Below are 27,009 nucleotides of genomic sequence, written 5' to 3'. Positions count from 1 at the left end.
CATATTGAAAAATGTATTCCACTTGCACAGCTGCACATTTCAGCATGAAAAATAATGTGAAGAAACAGCTGCAGCCGAAGTTGATCCAGTGAAATGATTCTAATATTAATATTAGTTCATATTTAGTTATGAGATTTGCATGGTATCTTTGGGGAGAACTGGACACAGCAACTTGACACATGCATGTAAATCCCAGGTTCCCACGAATATTTTTCATGGAAAAAGGAAGCTGACTTTGACAAGTATTCCAGGATTTCCCTTCCCAGTATTCAACCTCACCTATCACGTGGGCCTCCACTAGCCCAACATTCATCTAGACATTGTAGATTCACAAGATGTCTTTCTGTTGTCACCTGTGAGCTCTTTGTCACAATTACCGCTGTGAGTCTTTTAGTAATAACAAAAATGCTGTGTGGGTTCCTGAGAGGAAGAAATCATTGAACTGTATAAAAACTGTTAGTGGTTGTTCGATTTTTTTTTATACAGCAATAATGAGAGTAAGCCATCTTCCTCAAAAACAAATTCAGTCTACTTCTCAGAGCTCATTAGCATTTTATTTGGCATTTGAAATGTTTTGTTTATTGCCTGCATTGCATTTAAGATACAGGCTTCCTTTTTTGCAATTAATGATTTCCAATGAAGAATATATTGTTATTCCATTTCATTTAGAGATATACGATTGTTACCAATTCAATTTCAGGCAGGAGTTACATCACCAATTAATATGATTATTATGAAGCTGCTTGTCAGAATAAGAACACATCATATAGATAAGTCTGCAAAGAGGATTCTGATGAAGAATCAATAAATATACAGCAGTTTGTCATTGTTAGTTTAATAAGCAATAATAAATTGGGAGTGCACGGAGGGGATGTTTGTGCAGTGTTTCAGGCATGAAGTAACAGAAGGTCACTTGTATAACCCAGGTTCCCTCCAGCTTCCCGTACATGGAATATGTTGAGTAGAGAGAGAGTCCTCATACTATACAGTAAGACTGATATTCTCTAATGCTGTGACATCCATCATTGCTGCTAATTTTTCCCTGAAGGTGCTCCACTTGAGTGATTTTATGGAACATCTGCCCTCAGCCCGAACAGCTCCTGGAGAAAGTGTTTCACAAAATACATATACCCCTATTTTGCTAAGTAGTATTCACTAGGCCATTTTCATATTTATTCATAGTAGACAATATTTATTTTGTTGTTACATTGATTTTCAACCACAGCTGTATCATTACAGTGTAGGTACTATATGCAAATTAACCAATGTAAAATATGTGTCTCCCAAAACACTCCCATCTACCATGTTACACTAGTGATAGCAGACACTCAAATATAATGTAATACTATTAAATACTTTAAAATATCAGTACATTTGGAAGAAAACTAGCTCCATGATTGAAGCTCTAATATTGTGTTGTTTATACAGATACAACAGAGTCTGGGAAAGAAAGCACCTGGTATGTTTACACTGATCCATATATATACCTAACTCCAGCTTACTCCAGCTTGCTGTTTTTGTTATGATCACTGCACATCAGTTCGATATATCCAAACTCAACGAAAAAAAAAGTTTTGTAAGTCAAAATAAGCCTCAGTAAAGAGATATGATGCTGCTCAATAACTTTGCTTTTGATGCTTTGCTGGGCCAGAACACACCGTCAGTAGAGTTAGTGAGTCGGGTTGGACTGGACGCATGCAATGCATTCTGGTTGTTTTAGGATTGCCTCTTAAGAGCCTTTTCCCAGTTTTCTCTAGTCAGAAAAAAAATAATTACATTTCTGCAGTGTAGGTGATCTAGTTTTAAGAAATCATCTTATTCACAGAGGAGACTATGATGATTCCTTTAAAGTACATCATCTGTGCTTTGCTCATCCCTCTTTGCCTTCAAACATATTTACATCAAATAATGAACTGAAACCAAATGGTTTTGGTTTGGAGTGCCCCTCTCATAGTCCATAGGTTGTTATCCACCTAAGTAGGGCAAAACAGTTTTGTTTACTTTAATACAATTTTTACAAATAGCCTCGAGTGAAATAGTGTAACAAGTAATAAGTCAAAACAGCAGCTTAGAAAAAAACAAAAACATGTTTGTAAGCTTATGTTACATAATATTGTTACTTAATCGCATTACCATTATCCCTGAGTTGAAAACCTTTCCCCAAACATTTTATTTAAAATGTATGACAGTGTTAATAAGTGTAATGATCAAACCTTATTATAACCTTATTATATTACACTTAAAGCAGATCATTGCAATGTGGGGAAAACATGACTGCATGATGCATTAGATATTGTATTTGACTTTTCATTGCATACCAACAAAGAAACGTAGACTTTTATGTGTCATAAAGAATAAAATAATAATAATAATCCTAATAAAAATAATGATAATTCATATAGGGCCTGCTTACAACCCAAGGACGCTTTACAGAGAAAAAAAAAATCAAACGAAACAGATCAAAACAAAATGATTTTGTGTAGTTGGTTTGTATGGAAGTGCTTTGCATTCAGCATGAATGAAATGAAAAATTAATGGAGGTGTTATCTCATAATTTTGACTTCCATATCTCACGATTTTGACTTACTATCTCATAATTAGGGGAAAGATCTAATTATGAGAAAAGTTTAAGGTGCTTATCGATCATAATTTGAGAAGACAAGACAGAGTCATGATGACCTGATTTATTCCACTTTTATATTCACCTTGAGGAGAAAAGATTGGGTAATTAGCAGATAACAATGTTGTTTTATCATGTGTCTTTATGTACATGAAGCATCTCATAGAGGCCAAAGTGACCTTACTAATTGTAGTGCTTGTTGTCATTGTTTGTGTGTGTGCTAAAAGTGAATTCAATCATGTCTCTGTCTTCTCAAATGATGATTAAACTTTCTTATAGTCATATTTTTATTATAATAATGAAATCCCACAATTAAAAGAACATATCTCATAATTTACGAGACCTTTTCTTGTAATTATGAGATAGTAAATCATAATTATGAGACAAGGGCCTATGATCATTTTCATCGGTGGATACAATGTGCACAGGTGGGTTTCCTCTCACTCTAACAGTAACCTATCAATACATTACTTTACAAGCACTATTTCAATATTTTATTATATTGCCTGTGTGGATAGCAACAGCTGCAGTTCATTAGTGCTTGAATAATTTCTGTCTGTGATGTATAAATAGTCTGCTGATGTGTCCCATAATGTGCAGTAAGTCAGTTAGTGTTAAGTTCATAATACAGAGCCTGTTAACATGAACTTAGAGTCTTTCTTTTTCATGTTCATTTCTCTTCCTCTTCTTTCCAGCTCATGCCAGAGGCTGTCCCGTATCCAGAAGTTGCACTACATGTGGTATTTGTATGTTGCCTTTTTAGCCACAATGCTACTTTTTCTCTTGATTTCACCAGCTCATCGTTGTCAGGCTCTGACATGGCTTTCCACTCTACGTTGGAGGGGTGGGGGTGGGGGTGGGGGGGTGTAGAGAAAAGAATAAAAGATGTTAAAGCCATACAAAACTGACATAAACAGAAGATACTTGAATGTAAAGTAGTAAAGTAGGTATTTGATTTACTCACCTCCAATTCCCCATGATACCTGTTCCATGACTGCCTCTCGTCTGCTCCACTCCCTCTCCAACAGTCTCATCCATCTCTTTAGAGGGTCCGATCCTACATCATCTTCACGTCCTACTTCAAAACAAGTCTTAAACTGCTCATCTTCACGTGTGTGCTCCATTTGTTCTTCCTCTCCTCCTGATTCCTCAGACTTCTGCTGGTCTTCATTCACTAGTCAGGAAATACAATAATCAAATTAGTTCTATAATGAATACAACTAATTTAAGATACTGTTGGAATATACTCTAATAGTGTATGACTTCTTTTTTTTTAATAACTCCATGACATGATTTGCATAGACAGGCTCTATTGGAGCACCTAATGTAATGCAGCCATGGTTAGTTCCAGTTCCTGACAAACAGTATATGCATGACTGTACGTTAGGAGAAATTAATGTATTTGTGCTGTTTTGATAAATGAAATGATGCAATGTATAACAGACTATTCAAGTATCAACTCTATACCCAGATAGCAAAATTCTTTTGGCCCATATCTGGCCCACACCTGACATGTTCATCCGGCCCACATACAGCATGGAATGATGGCACTTGGGCGGTCCGCTCATGTTTGCCAAAAGTGGGCCATAACCAAGCCATCACAATGCCAGATGTCAACCAAAACACACCAAATAAACCAGTTCGGCCAAGACTGGCCCAAATATGTTTCAACAAAGGTGGGCCAAGTATGTTTCCTTATATGTGGGCCTCTTTAGGCTCACATCCGGATTAGTCATTGCCATACTTGCCATATTTCGGCCAAAGATGGGCCATATTCGTTTTGTGATATTTGGCCCAAATGTAGCATTTACTACATGGGCCAGTTTAGGTTCACGTCTGTTTTGTCCGGGCCAGAAGAATGCCTACAGTGCCGGATCATTGCCTCAAGTGGCCCACATTTGCATGCTATCTGGGTAACACTACTGCCCATTAAACTTTGCAAAGAGAAAGATTTTAGATGTTTTTGTTTGCCAAGATCTTCATGAAGCGCCTATCAACATCCATAATTTATTTCAAGTTTTTGCAGCTGTGTTAGCCTCTAATTCCTTTCTGCATTGCATTATAGTGTCCAACAACAGCAGATTTAAAAATCAAGAGGAGGTACCTTTCCATTTTGATTGGCCCATTGGTTTGTGTTATTTAGGTGTCAAAATTGTTCGCTCCCTCCCCATAAACATCATTTTACCAGTTGAAGTGCTGTGACTCCCTCCCTCTCTCTCATGGGCAGAATCTAAATTTAACATTCCTCCCAGACTCTTGTTTATTTCCCAGGGTCTTCCAATATTCCTATTAAAATCATTTGTACAAATGTTAGACAAAACAATTAAAACGTTTATTTGGGCTGGCAAGAACCCCAAGAGCATGTAGTGCAGTACTGCAGCGAAGCAAATGAGAGACGGAGGGCCTTGCATTGCATAACCTTTTATTTTAGGGTTGGGTAACTAAAAGTTCATGCCTGGTGAAACTCTTCCAACCTTGATAGACATATAACTAAAGACAATTTGTCCCATCTATTGTCTCTGGAGGCTCTAGTCTTTGCCCCTATTACTTCTTCTTGTCCCAAATATATTAAAAACCCAGCTGTACTCTCGTCTTCAAAAATTTGGAAACAATTCAGGCAGCATTTCAAACTTTCTGTCCAAACTCCATGTGGCTCCATCACTTGTTTCTTCTCTTTACTTTAGATACAGCCTTTACTTTGTGGATAGAAAAAGGCTTGGCTCCTTTCCCAGCTTCTATTTAGAGAGCTCATTTGCCACTTTTAATGATTTCCACGTTAAGTATAATCTACCACAATCTCATTTGTTCTGGTATTTTAAAGCTAGTAATTATGCTCGCACATCTTTTACATCTTTCCCGCAGCTTCCAGCAGGTTTTCTTGTCATTAAGGTACTTTCTCTGCCTAAGGCATGGGGTATGACCTAAATTTTATATGACCTTATATGACCCTCAGCTATGGCCTCTTATGGAAGTTGTTAGGGGTAATTGGGAGGGAGTTTGAGCTTGATGTGACAGAATAGTGGGAAGAGGAACTAGTCAGGATCAACTCTACATCTTCATGTGCCCATCTAAGTTTAATTTGGTTGAAAGTCCTGCATTTCACAAACGCTAAGCTTAGCTGGTGGTTTCCAGATATAAGTGATAGGAGGAATTTGTAACAATGCCACTTGAAAAATGTCAGTCATAAAAAATTGTGATATTGATGATTTGAGATTCTTAATATTTTCTACTCCACTGTTTGTTTTCACATTTCTTGTCCTACTGGGTTATTTTATCCTAATTAAGCTATGATGTATTAAAACATATATTTATGTTAATCTCTCTGAATACTTACAGGTTGGTGGTAATCCCAAACTGTTGCTTCCTTTAAAAATATAGCGGGTTTCCCAGTTTTTGCGATCCCACTCAATAATAAGCTGTTCAGTGATTTCCTTGGTTGGCTTCTCATCTCTGTTTTTTTCTGACTGTTTGTCACTCCTGTCTTCCTCTGATTGTGAATCATCTGTGTCAGGGTTGGCACTGTAGTAAAAAGAGCTATTTCCTGCTATCATCTCCTCCATCTTCTCCAGCAGTTCTGTTACCTGAGCGCTGGCTGTGCTTGTATTGTTAAAGACATGATACCTTTTCCCACATTTCTCAATGAGCCAACGGAGAGGCTTTCCTTCACTCTCAATGTGCTGCTCAATAGTTTTGTCTCCCAAAGTGTCCCCAAATGTGAACACCACAATCACATGTCTCCATACTCTGTGCCCAAGAAGCCTCATGTTGCCCTCTGTGACTCTTCTCTGCTCCTCAGTAAAAGATGTGTCAGTCGGCACTACCAGCAAAATGACATTTGGTGATGGTGAGCATAGAGACACGCCTTTTGAAATCTCAGAATTCACAGACGAGGGGGTAAATGTCACTGGGAAAAATTTCCACCATCCAGGAGTGTCCACAATGACAACCTGTCTTCCAGCCACCACACCATTTTGATTTTCAGCTGTCATCGTTCTGTTGCCAGATGGAAACCCCTTGACACTCAAAATACTGTTTCTGGTGGCGCTTTTTCCAGAAAACACCCATCCAAGCATCAAGATTCTCAGGTTGGGTACAGCATCTGCATAAACATACACAACCACACATTTGTCAATTTAAAATGGAAAAAATCCAGTTTATTACAACATGGGTATTATTTTTTTTTTTGTTCTTATCATTATTTCAATTGCAACCAAATAATCCAAGTTTAAATATAATATATGTTTTCATAGCTACTGTATCAACCACATAGCATGGTATGCAATAGTTAATGGAGCTTGCTCTTGATCAGCAGCTTTGGAGAACAGTACCTGGAGGCAGACATCAGCTGTGTATGTACAGACCAAAACAGTTCAACTGGGAGCATCTGGCGCCAAAGACCATGTGAGACAATAAATATGATCTCCATGTCATAAATGACCACCTGTTATCATGTGATGACGCCTGAAACCAGCTTGATTTCCCTAATTAAGAGTGTGAGATGAGGTCAAAATGTACTAAGTAGAGATGTACAGTACCAATCTATCAACCACCAAACTGGAGTTACCTGTCGCACAGAGCAGCACAGACAGTAGTAACACAGCCTCATACGACATGTTGGTGTGGAAGTTCTTCAATATGAGAAGAAGCTCCAAGTTTTTTTTTAAAGTTCATGTTTTATAGGAAAATACAGTTGGTTTCCATTAAAGAAAGGTCATACAAAAGATTTTGTAATTTTGTAAAGAAAATTGGCAATACCCAAACTTTGAACTGGCAAGTCAGATTTGCTCAAATCATTTCTGTTGGCTATGATGACACAGTACTCACCAAAGCAACTTCTGAATGCAGCACTGCCTTGAAATAAACACACTTATACCTTATACATATACTTTGGACATTTTAAAAATTTGATCTTAAACATCCCGACATGTATTTGTAATTGCTTTGTATTATTGTATCTTACTTTATCTTTATTATTCATTTTATTTTCCTCAATGATCTCCTGAGTATAAAAAATGGTTGCTACTTGGTGACTATACAATGCCATTATCAAGATGAATGATGGTCAAAGTTATGAAAATAAGAATTTTCCTTCAAAGGGAAATCATATTAATTATTAAGCAATTCAACCAACCTGCCAGGAGATCTCTGAGCTTTCCCCTTTGTTCTTGTGACTGTACACGCAGCTCCTCAGCTTTTTTGTACACCTCCGTCCTAGCCTTCTCCGCGCTCTGCATCAGCATGCTCTCAGTTTCATAAAGGCTCTTTCCTGTCACCATGGCGTCAATATTTTCAAACAGCTCTTTCACCCTCATGTCATCGGCATCATCACAAATAACGTGATATCTCTTACCACAGGCCTCTAGAAGTGACTGGAGTGGTGCCCCTTCCCTCCTAATGTACTCCTCAATAGTTTTGTGTCCTACATGGCCTCTGTGGCTGAAGACCACAATAGTGTGACCCCAGACCTTCTCACCAAAACAGTGCTGCAAGTGCTCCTGTGTTGCCCTTTTGTTCACATCTTTAAATGGCATTTCAGCATTAATCACCAGGATAAAACAATGAGGTCCGGGTGGACACAGAGACACGCTGAGTATGGCTTCTGTCTTGTAAAGTTGTGGTGTGTCACAGAGGTGATATCCTCGAAGCCATCCGGGGGCTTTGACCAACATGACTCTTCTCCCAAATACTTCTCCCGCTCCCCTCTGGCAGCGGGATGTTTCATCTCCAGGATCAAATGCCTTTTTTTTCAGGATGATGTTACCAACAAGATATTTCTGTGAGCTTCTTGATCCCACGAGCACTGCGTTCAGCTCTGACAGAGAGAAAGAGACAGAGATAGTAAACAGGAAAAAATCCACATGAAGACAGAAAGACTAAATAAATCATCTATCATACACAGTTTGAGAGTTACTTTATGGTCTCACCTTTCGCTGATGCAGCTTTCTTCATATTTTCTAAAATGCGTCTTTAACAATGAACAAATACGACTTCTAATGTGTTTCATTCCTTTTATGTCTTGCTGTTGTCTGTGTAGAGCAATGACTGCAGCTGGAACTGTTTTTGTGGCAGTGATTTCCTCGTGCAGAAACAAGACCAACAGCATATTTTCATTTCGATGACATCACATAAATGGTACAGTAGGTGCTGCTCTGATAAACATTCAAATTTTCCTGGTTGATTTCTAATCTGCGCACTTGCAACTTTCTATCACTTAACACATGTGCTGATAGTTTGCTTCCTCCTTTTATACTTTTTTCTTCTTTCAAGTGTGATTCATTGTGATTTGAGAATTTACAACTACAACAACATATGAGTCATTTCTCACATCTCATCTCAAAAATCACGTCTCACAAATTCTCACAGCCTCTAAATGCAAAACACTAATGAACACTGATTTACTAGAAGATAATAACATTTTCCTAGAGGCTCAACAATGCCTCTCCAAGATGGTTTTTGGCTCTCCTGGCTGTCTCCATTTCCAACAGTTTTGCACCTGGATTCAGCCTCACCTCTTGTCTCTTCCTCCCATGTGTGATCAATGTTTTTGTCTTTGTCTTTCTCCATTGTGGGCATGGCTTCCCTCTCTCTTTTCCTTCCTTCTGTGTTTGAATGGTGTGACGTGTGTTGTACCCGGTGCGTATGTGTTATCTGTCCTCTTTCCAGGTCTCCATGATCAGAGGAGGTTGTATAACTCAGGTCCTATCTGTTTAGCAGCACCTGCAAGTTACTCAATGCCCTTCTGATCATATGCTTCATATGGGTTATCAATATATCAATCATTTAATCATCCTGTTTATATCTATTGCATGTCTGTCTGTTATTCTATATGGTCTTGTATTTTTAATGATCACATTGTTTTTGTTGTATCCTGTAACCATATTTCCATTTTGTATTTTGGTATGAGCAGGAGAGAAATGTTAGCAGCCAGGAGAACAGATAATTCTGTCCGTGTCAACTACTGTGTCCTAGAAACTCTGACATTACTGACGCTATGTTGTTGGACTGGTTGATCTGGATCAAATCCAGGTCCCAGAGCAGCTTACTAGTGTCAGACTCTACCTGCTGTCTCTGCCAACTCCCCTTACATAACCAAATTAATAGGAATACACACACACACACTCAGATACTGGATAATGTGTTGTAAATATGAGTTCAACAAATCGCTGACAGTGATTTCATTATGTGGTGGTCATGACACCCAACTATAGTTTGTGCTTCTATTAGAAAATAAATAGATTGGAAATTTGTTTTGCTTTTTTTTTTTTTTTTTTAAATAGCTAGTACATCTAATACCAGTGTGCCAGAAGGGGGACATGGAGAGTCCAAGTAATTATTCATGTTAATCCAGCTCCATGGAGTCAAACAGTACATTGTTTATTTTGGCCATTAACAATCCACAATGGTTTTTTTCTTTATGAAAGTCCTCTATAATTCTGGGTTGGAAAATTGCACTATTACACATTAACATAATTTGTACTATATGTTAATCGGATTACTCTTCTTGTAATTTAAAGAACAAACTTCTCATGAGGTTAAATGTTGGCAAATACACTGTGCTCCATTTTTATTCAGGAAATAAGGAAAAAGGTGCCAATACCCAGAGAAATATTGATTTGATTCTCGTTAATATTCTTCACTATGCAAACATTTTTCTCTTTTCTGTTTAAAAAAATAAATTATAGATAGATTATAGATTAAAATAAGTATTGCATGTCCTTTATGTGCTACAGTGTGTTTTCTCTGTACATGGCAAATTGCTTGTTATTTTGTATCATGTGATCTTTTTTGTTTGCCTAAACATGAGCGTGCAGGTTGTAACATTACATTAATAAAAACTTGTGTGCTTGCAAACTCAAATACCCTTTTTGTGCATACTATCTACCTTTTCTGTTTAAATGATCTGAATAAGACTCTATTCTTTCTATTTGGCTGCTTATCAAAAATCAACCTGATAAACACACAAAACACACAAAATATCATTTAAAACAGCTGAATAGAAAAGTTTGAGGTTGTTTGATGCAGCATAGTTGATTTATCTTTGGTTTCTGGCTACCATTTAATAAAAAAAATCCTCCAAATATTTTCAGTTCAGAATATTTCATTGACATAAACCTTTTTTCTTTGACAGCTGTGTGAGTCCATTTTAAAACATGCCCAGGTGCCTTTAAAGCTCAGTTTGGGGAAGAACAACTCAGTGTCAAGAAGGTTAATGACCCAAAGGAGGGTCCAGTGCTGAATATTATAATATAATATAATATATAATAAGTTATATAATTACAAAATAACAATGAGCAGCTGATTAGTAGTTGAAAACTGTAATTATATATTGAATACCAGCACCTCAACTGACATCTTAAAAGGTGTTTTTGTTGCTATGTGTGGAAGAGACTGAGAATATAGCTAAGAAAAGATTGCCTTTACCATCATCAAACTAACAAGAAACCCCCTTTGGGAAATTCCTTTGCACTTCCTGCAACCTTTTAGAGGAAGTTACCATTGTTTTTAACTCTGAGACAGAGGCTACTCTGTTTACTATGCTACTGGAGGAACATTAAGCATGTGGATGTGTGCTTTGATGTTAGCACACATCCACATGTGTGTACCTGTCATCTTTATTTATTCCTATTTTGTCTGACAGCCTCCCAGCCCTGTCATGGGTGTGTTTATGTGACTGCAGGTCTCAGTAACTGACATGACACCTACAGTGTCTGCTGGATTAGATGCCCTCAATCATCTTCACCAGCATGTCTTTGTGAAGGTAAATGTGTCCCCCAAAATCATCATTGCTCCTTGCAGGGTTTTGTATCTCACAGTACAGTTAATGGGTGTGAGAGTTTGACTTCAGGGGTTAGAGTGATATAGCGTACTTTTTGGAGGTTGTCAGCTCCTAAAGTCAGAAGGTGTCAAATAGAAGAACAAATTGCAAACTTCAGCCTTTAAGCCAAAATGGACAAGAAGTTCTTAAAGTCCAGATTTGAGAAAAATAAAACACTTTGTTCCAGACTGAAATATCTCAACAACAATTGAATTGATTCTCATGGAATACAAACATGTATGATCCCCAGAAGATAAACTCTTTATGACTTATGTAATCTCCAGACTTTTCGCATGTTTTTGTTGATTAGATGGATTGCAATGAAACATTTATGTCTTCTTCTTTTTTTCACTTAAAAAACAAACATCAGCTTGTTTGCAGACAAATAATATCTCAAATTGAGCTGGAAATGTTCTCGCTACCAAAATGAAAACTATCTTTTGGTTTATAAGTAATTAACTATCAAAATAAACTCTTATAGTGTTCTGTTACACAGTAAACTCATTTTGTAAACGTATCTTTTCATCTAACTGTTTTCTGTTACATAGCTGACCCGTCCTATATTTTTCAATGTACCTCTGTCTTAGTTTTCTAGCCTAGAGTTATCCATGTCTTCATCCATTATTTGAAGTAAGTGGTGATTTCTGGGAATTTGTAATAACAGTAGCACATTCTGACCCACTGTGTAACACCCAGACAGATTTTTTTAAATGTCAGTTATCTTTGGTCTCACACTAACCTCAGCTGTCAGATATGGGCAAACACTTTAAAAGCAGCTGACTGTAATCTACTTGTTTTTGTACTTAATTTGAAAACAAGATCGAACAATCCGAGAGCTGTCTCTGGTTTACCAATTTACGACTCCTTTTATAGTGTGAAAAAGAGCACTCTGTCCTCAAAATGGACTGACAATGTTGCCTAAGGGAACAATTTAGTAGTTCCTATGAAAACAGGAAAAAATGGGTTCATTGTAGTAATTTCCTAGAAAAGAAAGAAAACTGGAGATATGAGTCACACCTTGGACCTCCATCCACTCATACATTGCTTTTATGCCCTTCTGAATGCACATGCTGAATAAGCCAAGACAGACTTGAAAGGCCACTTTCACCTTTTTTCATCATATCACTTTGGAGATGGATGTAGTAACTACTCTTCCTGTTGTTGAAGAACCACAGTTGGATGGCAGCATCCTAAACCAACAACGGTCAGGTCTCCTTCTCTTAGATCCCTCTAAATTCTCCAGCACTGAACCACGTCCACACTAGGCTGGCTACGTTTTTAAATACATTCCTTTCTCTCAATTTTGGACTTTTTATCCACCTAAAATTGAATTTTTCCAAATGGAAAAGCATGTATAAATCTGAAAACACTGGCTTGGCTTGGTAGAAACACTTTCTTTCTCTCCCTGAAATTGTTGTAATCATCAATCCAGTCAGTCTGGCTGCCCCTGGTTGTATAACAGACCCATGGTGCTGCCTTGGTCAGCCCACAGTTTTGGGGGCTTTGTCTAAGGCAAACGGTGCCAAACTTAAGCATCCTATCTGTGTTTTTTAGGGATGGACTTGTGTCTGTGGGCTTTCTTTCCCATGAACATCTAATTAGTTATTAGTGTGGTTTTGAATATTTGAAATCACTGCTGGGTGTGCGGCAGTGATGTCACAGCGTACAGACACACCCTGGGATATACCTCTACATCAATGCTGGAAGATGTGAAGATGTGAAGTTCAAACCAAGATTGTCAGTGAGTGTAAAGTTGCTTTAAAAGCATTGGAGCCATTATCAAGGCTGTCAGTCACAACCTTGCTTTACTTGCAATGACAAATGTCGTTAGCATAAACCAGTTAATTTAAAGATCCTTTCCAGATATGTTTTAAGATGTATAAAAAACTTAATTTTGAATAATAATTTGTGTCTAATATCAGAAAATGATCTTGTTACCCTTACAAACATTTCCAGCATCTATGAATATATAAATAGTTTTTATTTCAAAACTTTAACTGCTGGATGCAAGATGTCTCCTTCTTCACTTAAAAGTCAAATATCAGCACACTGGAGGTTTCAAGTTTCACATCACACTTGTGCAACTTGCATACTGGACCATGTTTGGCTCCAAACTAGCTATGATGTCACAGATCATGGCGGACTATTAATGTGAAAGCAACCTAAGTGTGAAACTCTGGACATACATCATCCTTCACAGTGAAGCTCAAGCATTCAATAACAGAAGTAGCAATAAGCAAACACATATTTGAGTGGAGGAGGACTGTAAGTTTCAATGCCTTACAGAAGAGTGAGTGGGAAAGTCAATAGAGCATAAGGAATTGATCTGTACTCATTGAACCAGGATCATAATTAATAACTGTCATTTTTTATGGTCATTACAAAATGAACTGACTCAGCAATCAGATGAACCATTGTTACAGGCTGGTGTTTATGCATCATTTCAGTGTCATTCCTGCATCAGTGTAAATGTTTGTACTTTATGTTTATGTACATTTTATAGTGTTACAATGTACTATCAGACTTTATAAATTGTTTAGATAGACACTTTGTTTATTGACATGTACAACAGCAGTTAAACATGCCTGCAATATCGTGAACACATAGACATGCCTGACCTGGTTTGGGTCACTTGGATTTGGTCAACTTCATTATTCTTAAATCTGAGCTGCTGCGTTAACAACGTAGAACCTTGGAATTAAAAACAACCTTTTTAACCTGAACAGGAAAATGTAGGATGGAGGGAAGTAGGGGCGAGGGGCTCATGAACACAGAGTTGTATTGTTTTAGCCTTTGTATTAGTTGTGTTGTTTGTATAATGCTACTGTTGTCTAAGTCCAGACCCAGATTCTGATCCTCTTATAATACCAGCCAGAATTCTCCATCACGGGACCAGATATTTTGTTGGTCTTCAGGCTGCCAGAGGGTTGTGTATACACAGCATTGCTTGCTCTCACACATGCAAACACAAACACACAAACCAAGAAACCAAAATAAGACAGCAATAAAAACTTTCAGCACCAATATTTGATTTAATACTAAGGTTGGCTGAAAGCAATGTTGTCACACCATCCTGGGTGTAGTACAAAGTGTTGCTTCCCTCTGGATTTATCAGTGAAATCATTCTCATTTTATTATGTTATCACAGGGTGGCAAGACTGGAAGGCGAGAGGAGTAAACAACAGATACTCAGATCTGACAAATAAGGCCACACAATGAGACAAGTGGCAAAGTCTCAAACCACCAAACCTGTTTTTCTTTAGCCATAACGACTGGGCTGCAGCTGTCATTAATAAGACAAGGCATTGACTTCCATTCATTGTGAACAGCCTTACCCAAACCCCATTGTTTTGCCAGTTGGTCCCCACAATGTCAGTGTTTCTAGAGGTAAGAAAAACACACACACACACATCAGATTGTGGTCATTTTTGGGGACACACACATATACTTACATCATTCATTTCCTGGAGACTTGCATTCATTTCCTGGAGACTTACCCTAAGCCCTAGGGGGGACCCTAATCGTAACCCTTACCCAAACTTTAACCTAACCTTAACTTTAACCACTGACCCAAAAATGATATTTTTGCCCAGTAGGGGACACAGCTTTTCCCCCCCACTTGGACAAGGCATCCCCAATTAGTTGGTCTTTAGTCTGACATTTGTCCGCAAAAGTAGCCTATGACAGTCACACACACACACACACACACACACACACACACACACACACACACACACAGACTGTCAAATGCAAAATATACAACACCCATGCAGGAAGGATATGTTTGTTTGTAGGAGAGTTCAGTGAGAAGGGAAGAGGATAGATAAACGTTTAAACATGTTGCAACCCTAAACTCACATGCACTCTGTCTATGTGTGTGTGTGTGTGTGTGTGGATATTGGGTGATGGAGAGAGTGTTGAAAGTAAATGATTTAGTACAGTGCATGGCATGAGAGAGGCAGACGTGCATAGAGCATGGTGACCTTGGGTATGCCTGGGTCAAGCCTGAAAAAGGTGGTCAATACCCTTTGCACACAAGATCCTGTCAATCAACCTCTCCGTGACCAATCACATCTTTCTACAGCGTTAAAAACCTGAATTCCCACTGGGTTAAATCTGATCCATTGTCTCCAGAATTTCCTCATAGCAACACTTACTATTCCAGAGGTAGGTTAATCTGATTGAATTTAAGAGACTTGAAGAGGTAGTTATCCTGTATTATGGAGTATTAGTCTGCATTAAGGTGCATTAGCAACATATTATTGTTGAAAATTGAATACTATGGAATAGGGTGTTATATAAACGGTAAAATGGGTTATGGGGGCAGAGGTTAGGTTGCCCTTGTGAAGAAAAATTAAAGACAGACCCAAAAGCAAGGATTGATGTAGTGTGGAAAGGAGGTTAGAGAATCAAGGATGTCATAAAAGATAGGCATTGTAAGACCATGCACTAGAATAAACAGAAACTGAAAGATGGTCATGCTGAAATTCCTCAACATCCTTCTTCTGCTCTTGACAATTGGCTATTATTCTCAATCTATCATTCAACCTCTGTATCATTCAGTCTGTCCGCAGGGTAGAGCGCTTTCAGCTAAATGTCATCTTGTATCAGTGAAAGGGAAAACATGCTCCTGTTCTCTCTCTCTCTCTCTCTCTCTCTCTCTCTCTCTCTCTCTCTCTCTCTCTCTCTCTCTCTCCCGCTGTAGTAACTCAGCTAACCCTTTGTACTTTCTCCTGAAATCATGAGACAGACAAATTAACACAGTTATGCATAGATTAGTACATCACTGATCTCTGTTACAGCTGTGTATCCTGCTGCAGCATGAGATAAACATGAACATCAAGCTGCGTGACTCACAAACATGTTTTTCTTTTCGTTCAGCTCGAGAGGGAGAAAATACATTTTTAATTTTGTATTGAAGCAACAAATCAGAGATATGATTCTTACTTTAAAGAGGGCATATTGGGATTTATACTGTAATGATGTCCGATGTCTATATTAAACATGAACCAAGGTCCAAAAGTTAAGATGAGTAATTGTAAAAATGCTCCCTGCCAGTCAAAAGCCAGATATTCAACCTGCTCTGAACACTTCATTGTAAAAGTCAAAGGTTCTTTCATGAGTTGTTCGTGCTGTCCTTTTGCATTGTCAGGCTAGAGTAGAGATCAAACATGTATGAATGTATCTAAGAAGGTTATATTTTAATAAGAATAAGAATTCATTTTATTTTAAAGCACCTTTCAAGAAACCCAAGGACACTTTACAGAGTGAGTACAAACAATCCAATAGCCAAGCAATGAATAAAAAGAATATAACAAGCAACAAAAATAGGATAGAACAATACCCACATACACACATACACACAGTACACAACAAGCCAACACAAGCCCACATACTCACACTCACGATAAAAGCACATTCATAGAACAGCCTTAAAGTTAGGAGGTAAGAGAGAGCAAGATTAGATTTGTTACATTGGAGATGGAAAAGCCAATCCGACCAGGTGAGTTTCAAGTTGTGATTTAAATGAAGCAACCGATGTGCACTAACGAATATCCTGAGGGAGAGCGTTTTCAAAGATTAGGACCTGCCACACCGAAGGCCCGGCTGTAGCCCATGGTGTGGAGCCTGGAGGGGTGAGTGATAAGTGGGCATCAGAGGAACATAGTGTGTAAAGACATGGATAGATAGGTAAGGAGGTGCCAGACCATCAAATGATTTGTAAATGAGAAGATTATATTCATTTTGAGTAAAGAATGAGAAAAAGAAGTATAACTTGACTACTGCTGTTTATTCAAATAGCAGAAACTTCCAGAATCAAACCAATTAGAATAGAGTCACTGGGATGGGGCCCTGAAGGGACAGGAGCTAAAACAGCCTGTTTTAGAAATCGGCTGATTTGAGGAGCTGTTTAAATGGCCAGTATAAAATAATTACGGAGTTTTTTAAAAACTGTAAATCATGCAAACATATTCCAGTAGAGCTCTAGGACATAAACATAGACTGTTTATTTAAGTCCATCTATAATAGAGATAAATTATAGTATTTTTCAACCCAATTCATATTCTCATACTGTAATTGTTGCCATTCAGACACCTGTTTTCCTACTGCTTCACATGCTTCACAGTAAACAGCCAAAGTTTGACAGACATTTCCATTAGAGATTAGTTAGAGACAAAAATGCCGAGCTGAAAGGAGACTGAATATTGTACTTCCATTCTTCAAGTTGACAGAAAAAAAACTCCAAATGAATACTAATGTTGCTCCACATCTGCTGGATGTGTTATCAAGCAGCTGTTTGCTAATAACTTAAAAGGTGTTTCTATGTCTTCATGTTCAATTTTACATTAAATAAGTTTACTTAAATTAGGAAATAAAAAAACAAATACAAATAAAATCCTTTACAGTCAGACTTATTTATTGTCTTCATTGTTTTACATTCTTAAGCAAAGAAGTGAAAAGGTTGTGGGGATGTATTGCAGAAAGAGGGGACAAGTGCAGTGAAGGTGGTATGCAGATGTGTGTGTGTGGGGGGGGGGTGGACAGCTCAGGTTCATTACATTAAGCTGCAACAAAACAAACAAAGAAGATGTCCCACGTATTAAAGGTAAATGCAAAAATTTAAGGGACATTATTCATTCCTCACAACCACCACCTATCCTCTCTAAATACTTCATTACTTATTTGTGTGTGTTGATTACAGCGTCCAAAGAGGAATATCCAACTACAGGCTGGAGCATTGCTGTAAAAAATGCTGCACATTTTAACCCATGCATGAAAAATACTGTGTGGTGTACATTAACGTTGTGTAAGTAGAATTACATTAGGATCACATTTTGCATATTGTTACATGCCATAGTGTGGTGTGTGTTTGTGTGTGTGTGTGTGTGTATGTATGTGTGTATGTGTGTGTGTGTGTGTGTGTGTGTGTGTGTGTGTGTGTGTGTGTGTGTGTGTTTTGCAGGTGTGTTCCTTGGATGGTGCCTCGCAGCTGGTGCCAATCAGCAATCAGAGTGGTCTATAGGAGAGGGGCCCGAGGCCGCCAGTGTTCAGTGGACTGCTGTAGTGATCCTGGGAACTGTGTCTCACCAATTCACTGGTTTTTAGTGTGTCTGACATCGATAGTGATATCCTACTAGTGTGTAGTGATTTTGTGTTTGTTTTTCTTTCTTTCTTTAGTAGTAGCCTAGTTTTAGGATCTGGTGCTTTTCCTGAGTTTTGCTTATGGTGCATTATCTTCCCTCCTTTTGAGTGGACTGTTTTCAGTCTAGGGTTAGACCTTGTCATATTCAGTTTTTGGAGGATCATCTTGTGTTCTTGCTTAGTTTTTTGAGTTCATCACTGATGGGAAATTATAATGTCAGCACAGCTTTACCACAGTTGATCTGACAAAACAGAGACTGGGGAAAGACCAACTTCCCACATTTCCCACTCAAAAATAATGAATATAATATTTTGGTTAGAAAAACAAATATAGTCTAAGCACACCTTACAAATGGTCCTGTGTGAGGGGCACTGTGTACAAGAGTGCTCTTAATACTTAGGCAGCCATTGATTTTCTAACAATTTCATAGTCATCTACACCTCCCAGAAAATGAAACTGGTCTGTAAGATGGACTCTGGAGGTTTGACACATAAGCATTGGTACTTATACAAGTACTTATTTATTTTGGCTCAAGCATTATGTGAAATTTGTTCAAGATTTTAAAGTGGCCATCAGTTTAAATAGACATTATTCCTCTTCTCTTGACGTCCCACTGGCTTGGTGCATGTCAGGGTAAAGCAAGTAGTCAGATAGAGGGGATTATTCATTTTGGCCTGAGGGTGGTGCCTGAGGAAAAAGTCATAGGTCATTAAAATTGAAAAGTTTCATCTACTGAACACTACTCACTAATGTTTGTGGTAATCCACCAAACAGATTTAGATATGTATTGCCTTGAGGTAAAGACGTAAATGGACAACTGACGCAGACAGCCTTAGGGCCTGCCTGAGAAAACACTTCAGGAACTGCTGCAGTATTTCCTATACAATCATGTGTAGAGTTTTGTTGAATTCATTAAGACTGTGGACCAGATAAATTAAGTAAGACTGTGGACCTGATAAATTATTGAACATTGTGGGCCAGATTAATTAATTAAAGAAAAGGGGAAGAATTGTGGCTATATAAAAACATAAGTGCTTTACCTCACTTCACCTGAGCGTACATGCACAAAGATGATCATGAAGATGAATCATTTGAAACTCACTAAGGCTGCTCTCTCATTTTTTTATCTGCCAGATGACTCCCCTGTTCTGGGAAAGGCTGTCTGTGTGTTGGCTGGCTTTATCTGAAATGCTGTCCCATCAGTTGATCTAATAGCAATTTTTATTGAATCTCTTATTTATAAGAGGGTTTGAAGTGCTCTTTTGTGGAATTCTAGGATAAAGTGAAGTGAGTACAGATGTTATTTGGTAATGCAAGAATGTTATTTTTATTTGCCTAATAAAATCTTTTAGGTACGTAACACAACTTTAACATATAACATAAAACCAAGTAGGGTTGGGTGGTAATGCAGGATCATTAACTCCTATAGGTACCATGTAGCTCAATACCTGCAGGCTCAGTGAAGTTCAACATAAAAACCACCTTGTTGTGGGAGATGGTACAGCAGTTAACACAAATTCGGCCTTTAAATACCCTTTAAGTGTACAGGTCGGTAATACAGCTTCATTTCACTAAATGTAGCTGTACATTTTCTAAAAAAGGAGACGATTTTGTGACCAACAAGAATCTTTCCAAGTCAGTAAAAGTAAGAGTGATTACTTCCTTTCCTCTGACACAGGAAGGTTTGTTGCCTTCCTACACACTTTAGAGTGAGCAGTCTCTGATCTCTCTCTGGCCTTATAGCTTTAGTATGGCACACACCATGTTTTTCACTTGATAGTCCTGTGCTCAGGGTCCTTACCCTCTTCTTGTTGGACTGAAGTAGTGGATGCTGCCTCAGGCTTCTCTCTAAACTCCTATTTTGGTCCGGGGGGGGGGGGGGGGGGGGGGTGTGAGGGGGTCCATGGTCTAAGAATTGGAAAGACGCTGTTGTTAAAACAGATAATTGAATCAATGGCTTAGTTTGGGATATTAACTGCTCTGTAGTCAGATACTGTCTTACAAAGTTGCCAAAAAATCGATGCTCAGATTTGGCTTTGGCGTATGCTTCTACAAGTGTCTGCTATGGATCCATGCTTAAAAAAATCAATATCAATATAGTGTTCCTAATGACTGGCTCATGTCTTACTACCCTTTATTTATCATGAAAGGACAATTTGGTGGATCTGCTTTTGCTATATGACTGTTAGTATGAGGAACTCCTGTCCACCCAACAGGGACTAAAATGAATTACTCCAATGGGGGAGTCAGTGGGCTGACTTCTTCGGATGTGTGAGGGGAAATCTTTGGGAACCCTTTGGCCCTGTGAGAGGGACTCAGAGGGATTCCTTGGGTGGGACCTGACCTGTGCTTTGGGAGGTCTTTATGCTTCTTGCTGTGAACAAAAGGGGAAACAATAAATCAGGAACAAAATGAGGATATTTCATTCAACTGACCACTAGGTAAGTAGAATGAGCTCCATTACTTGAACCTAATCTAACACATCAGAATTAGAAATATTACAGGGTGGTAAATCAGGCAAATACACTATATGAAACACTGCACTTGAGGTGTTTATCTTTAATAGCAGCAGGGAGAAAGATTGTCTTCTTTAGTGTGTAATTGCATTCAAAGAAAATAGCTCCTGACCTGAATCTTGTATGGGAGAGCGAAGTGACACATCCACAACCTGCTTAACTCACTGGCTGTATGGGTAAGTCATGTGGACGCCCAACTGGACCCTCAAGCAGGTCAGCTTGAATATCTTACAAGAATAGATCTATCTCGCTAACAAACTGACACCTGCTCTCTAGTATAGCTGATGATCAGGTACAATAGTTAGCTAGCTGTCTTCAATGTGCATGCATGCACAATGTCCAGGTCAAAGGACAATGTATAATTAATATTATTATTATTGTTGTTGTTTTATTTTTAACACATACATTTTTTAATTGGTATTAAGATCAAGATATAATATAATGCTACTAACATAATAATAATGATGACAAAAATAATAATAATAAGGCAATAAATATTCAAGGTATACATTTAATTTGTATGTTGCTGAAGACTTGATCTTGTTAAAAATGTCACCTGTGATTTAAAGTATTGTATTCATCTTTAAAGTATTGTATAAAACTATTCATCATTAAACGACTAATGACATTATTTCAAAGAACCTTCAACGGACGGTCAGTCACGCGCCCACTGGTCACTGACACTGTGAGGCATCCCCGGGGCAGGGATTGGACGAAAGAGAGAGAAAGAGAGAGAGAGAGTGAGAGAGAGAGCGTGTGTGTCTTTCCCACCCCTCCACAGCTGCTGTACTACCAGTGGCTCTGTTAGAGCGGGATATGAGAGCAGGGCGGTGATGATGAGTGGCCACTTGGACTTTTAGACCATCTTATCTGGACTCTACACCTCTTTAGTCCACTTTTCACTAACGCAGCCGCTTTCCATAAACTACAGTGGACTTGGAATGGATTCTAGGCTGTTAATTGGATCGGGGATCCCCACACCGGATGCGACCACCCGGGCACCCTGGAACATCAGCTCCATCACTCCACAACGGCTCATGGAGTTGTCTCCAGTCGCCACAACTGTAAGTATCCCGCGCCCACTTTTATTTTAGTTTTCCATGGTGGCTGGAAGGAATACCCCGCGGTGTGACTGGATAGGTTCTGTGCGCCGCAGCGATGCGTAAATGCGCCGAGATCCAGTGCTGCCAAACGCAAATTCACAAAAACTGGCAAAACAGACAAACATCTGTCGGGTGCTCTTTTTTTCTCAAACAAATCATTCATGATATTTTAGGAATACAGCAGAGCAAGGTGTGAGTGAGCGGGATGATAACTCTCAGTGAATGGATCACACCATCCTCTGCTGCGCATCTGCGCTCCGTTCAATCAGCACCGGACTTGAATGAAGGCAGGAGCACGGCGCAAATTCCGATATCTCTGTTGTTTCTTCTGCGTGTTGCAGTGCAGGAAATGGTTGTTTAAAAGCATCCGTGGGTGTTGTGTGTCACGTCTGTGGTGGAAGTGTGGATCCTTTTTTTATTTATTTTTTGCTCCAGCATCTGTGTGGAAATATGTCGTTCGTGTAGTTTCCTTACAGTATTGCTCATAATTAATTTAATCTGTGGTGAGTTCAGGTACCACTCCTGTCATCCATTCCAGATAATGTTTTGTGATATAGTTCTATATTATCACTATTTGTGCCATAAATCATATAAGCCCTATAATGGCTTTATCTGTCAGGAGCGATTTTAACATTCTTTTCTTTTCTTTCTTTTCTTTTCTTTCTTTCTTTTTTTTATCAAGTCAACTCTGCCACATTATTAATTCACAAAGTCAGGTTACTCCCAGGAAGAATGTTTTCATTATTAAATCTCATGGATGAATCAGATTCCATCTCTCCTTGTCTCCCTCTCTATCTGAGAGTGGGATTAGTTTACATGTTTAGCCTTCAGGAAAATCATTTTAACCAGTGTATCCACTGGTCTACACTACATCCTCTGTACTGTATGTAAAAAAAATGGTATCAAAAGAAAGTACACTGCCTTAACTTTGCCCCAGGAGCCCCAGACAGATATTATTTGCTTTGAGAGAGAAACAGCTGATTGAAAGACACACTGAGAAACACATGGGTGCACTGCCACTGTAAATGTAGTTCAGCAAGTGGGAATGGTTCAGTTCGGATTGTGACTTTGAAGCTCAGACCTGCAGGCTTTACTGTCTGCAGTTTTTGTGGTCTTGTCTTCATGGTGGGAGTGCTGGGAAAGCTGATACTGAAGTTATGCCTGGGGGCAGCTACTACAGAGACAGATGGGATCTTCTACTCAAGAATAAGTGTGGTTTTCATTTAAAAACTCTCTAGGTTTTCTTTGTGTTTCTCTCTGGAGCTGCCTTTTCCTTTTACCACTGTTTGTTTATTCCCCCCCCCCCCCCACCCCCATCATCCATCTAATCTATAGTTTCTGCACAATTATGAAAATATGTGTGCAACGAATGGATGCTTCTTTGTAGGTGTTCATGCATGCAGCATGCATTAGTGCGCAGAGGTGTGTTTGTGGAAATGAAACCATGCATGTGTGTGAGTGCCAGTGTGTCTGTATATCTCTAAACAGAGTGTGTGTGTGTGTGTGTGTGTGTGTGTGTGTGTGTGTGTGTGTGTGTGTGTGTGACACTTTGATTCTTCTGACTGCTCTGCAGTTGATTAAAGTGTTACCTGGCAAACAATGCCTCTGAAGTTGCTGAAATCCATTTATCTACCAACTTATTGATAGGCTGATTAATGACCTCCTTGTGACATTTGGCTTGGGGTCAAATTCACTGGGTCAGTTAGTTTGAGACCATTTGTTATGTTGTGGAGCGGGGTTTCCACTGAGGCATAATCCCAGATCCACTGTCTGTAGTAGCCTTTCATGCCTAAACATTACATCAGTTGACATTTAGGTTCTGAAATTTTTATGATAGTTGTCACTGTTTTAGAGCTCAGAAATTTGCACTGACATGACACTGTGAGTAATACAAACTGTAAACTTTAGACATGCCTGACATGTGACCTTGTTCTGCCAAATATTTAAAACTGTGTCAGTTTTGCATGCTTCTCATACACTGTAAAAAAAAGAAAAAAAAAGAAAAAGGACTGCCATTTTGAAGCCTCAAGTTTGGCCATTTGACGATCGCCATCTTGAATTTGACTGATACCATCTTTGATTTTTGTTATGTAATCAACATAGTCATCATGGTGGTGACTTGTCAATCAAAGCATACCCTGCTTTATTTTCTACTTTACTCTAAATGAGACCATAATTTACTAAATGAACATCAGGCTGAGATGACTTAAAATTAGGGATTGAGACCATAAACGTATTCGGAAACGGTTTACTGAGGTAATAAATCAAGTGAGAAGTTCGGTCATTTTCTCATACTTTAATCAGAGTTGTTTTGGAGCCAGTGAAGTTGTCCTCTACTAGCTACAATATTAGAAAGAATGCAGATTTAAGGCACTTTTCAGACTGGCTGCTACCCGCTTGATGCTTGCTGGGTAGGTAAATGGACCTGCAACTGTTCCAAAAAACTACCTGCAGGTAAACTCAGATCCTCTAATCATACCTTTTTGAGTGGAAAAATAGGGGTTCTGACAGGTGATTCAGAGCATGGCACAATCACTCCCACTAATAGCAAACTATTGAACACTGGTGTGATTCCCTCAACAGTTTCTGACTTCAGGGGGTATTGTTGACATGGTCAGTAAGTGCTTTTAGGTGTCATCCCTTCACTAGTCATATTTACCATTGACTGTTTGATACATTTATTTTTTTAGTTCTTCTGAATTTATTGTGGGAAAACACCAATTTCAATTTGAGGCTATTAGACTGATCTAAAAAAGTATGATCTCACCCCAGCGAATGAACTCACAGATGGGCATCTGCATGTTTTTAGCAAGGGTGAATATTGCACTCCTTCTCCCTTGCTTATTCATTTGACTTCTGACAAGGACTCCAAAAAAGGAGATTTGGCCAGTAACGTGCCATGTGGGTGTGACCAGTGGACATGGAAGAATTTAGTGACAGCAGTGTTAATGTTTTGCAACAATGAACATATTTCATATTGCCAATATAATATATTACTGCATAACAAATCAGTTTCCTGTCCCTTCTTGAACAAACTGTTTTCAAAATCTGTTTCCCCTTTTTCGCTCACCCTGGCTGTGCAATGTAGGTCAGCTGGTTTCATAAACATGTGGGAGTCAGACATCAGTGTGTGTGATGCTGATAATAGTTTTGAGGCAAGAGACCAGTTGATAACAGGTCCCACTGGTAGGTGCATAGAGGGTGGCTTTGTCCCATTCGCATTTGCCCTCTTCACTGCAACACGGAATTAAACCTAGAGCACACATTCAATCTCTTGCCAGTAATTTTACAGGGCAGCATTTGGAGAACAGAAAAGTGTTCTCCATTACTTGTAGTGACTCTTAAAGGGATACTATATACTTCTTTGACTGTAGTGCCTGCTGCTACTACAGTATAAATATATCTATCTAGGAGGAGTCAGAGACTCACCTTGTTTTATTATTGATACTGTTGCCTCAGAATCTAGCAGAAACATGCTATCTCTGTCCTGTATTTCAATAGCTCTTTTGAAATACTTGTTTTTTGAATGTGTTTGTCAGTTTCTTAAGTGAGATTGGTCACAGTCACCTGTAGCCTTTGTCAGGCTGTCTAAACTTTCACAGTTCTGTCTTCGTTTCTGCCATGAGGCCCTCTGGATAAAGCATGTCCTCAGCCCCTGGAAGATCCACTACACCCTTGACCCCTGCCCCTTCCCCACTGTGGCATTCGGATGGCCTGAGTGGCTCTTGCTGCAGATGTCTGGATTTTTCCAGCATCTATAACATAGTCTTGTATTGTTCAATGATTTGGAGCAGGGTGATTACATATTCCTGGTCCCCTTGACTGCATTTGTCAGGGAGTTCGCTTGTCACAGAGGCCATTTCTTCATGTGTCCAAGGGCGGTAGACATACATTATTTCCCATTTCCCATTATAACCTCCATCATTTTTCCTCTTTGTCTGCCTCTGGTGTGTTTGCAGGGAGGCTGTGGATTGTGACTGCTTTGCTTGTCTTGACAGAGTTTCTTGGGTTGAGTCTCTAGAATATGAAGAGGGCTGAAGACTGTCCCATCGCTATTCAGTCCAGGTAATCTCAAACCCTGTCACACAGTCCTTGACGTGTGTCTGGTCGGCTTGCCTCTGATTGTAGTAACTGGTCTGGAAGTGGAAACTCACAGGGCTTGATACTAAGATCCCAAATAGTGGGTACTAAATTTCAAATGCAGTGCAATAGATTGTGCGTTTCGTTTTGCGGGTGATCTACTAATAATAACTGTGTAAATGAAAACAGGTGCAACAGGGTGGAGACAGCAGTATTTAAATAAGGGTTTTGCGTGTCTGAATGGAGAGTTTGAACGAGCAGAAAGCTGCGAGCGCAAAATGAAATGTGATCAGGTTCTAATGGAAGAGGTTAACAAATATATTGAGTTATAACAAAAACAAATATTACCAGAAAAATCGACATATGGGAGATTATTTGTGACAAAGTCAATGCTGTTAGTAAAACCAAAAATATTCCACTCCAAAAATATTAACATGGGTGGAAAAACTCCGTCCTGTGCGTATTCTGTCATTGTGCCTCCATCTCCTCCTCTCCACAGTAACAGAAGTCACCAGGGTGCAGTGCTCAGCTGGTTAATACCTGCCCTTCAAAGGTTTTATTAATAGACGCAGAAATACCTTCAGGTTTGGTAAATCACAATGCGTGTGCTAAATAACGTATTTGCATTTTCTCCTCCCTGTATTTTGCGCACTGGGGTTGAAACGCCCCACATTGCATATTCATTATGGCAAACATGCTTAATGGACATTTGAAAGACGCTAACCTCAGTG

At 38.9% G+C, this 27,009-nt stretch overlaps 1 protein-coding gene across 1 annotated transcript in view; it reads left to right on the top strand.

Moving 5' to 3' along the window:
* Positions 1-22,036: 22,036 nt before the first annotated feature.
* Positions 22,037-27,009, top strand: part of LOC128381054 (melanopsin-A-like) — a 31,729-nt gene continuing 26,756 nt past the window's right edge. The window contains exon 1 of the mRNA XM_053341001.1: positions 22,037-22,159. Coding sequence (XP_053196976.1) covers positions 22,037-22,159 — 123 coding nt within the window. The remainder of the gene's footprint in view (positions 22,160-27,009) is intronic.

The sequence above is a fragment of the Scomber japonicus genome, chromosome 20, assembly GCF_027409825.1.
Source record: "Scomber japonicus isolate fScoJap1 chromosome 20, fScoJap1.pri, whole genome shotgun sequence".
In the NCBI taxonomy this organism is placed as follows: Eukaryota; Metazoa; Chordata; class Actinopteri; order Scombriformes; family Scombridae; genus Scomber; species Scomber japonicus.
The sequence above is the reverse complement of the archived record's forward strand: the minus strand, read 5'-3'. Positions and strand labels throughout refer to the sequence as shown.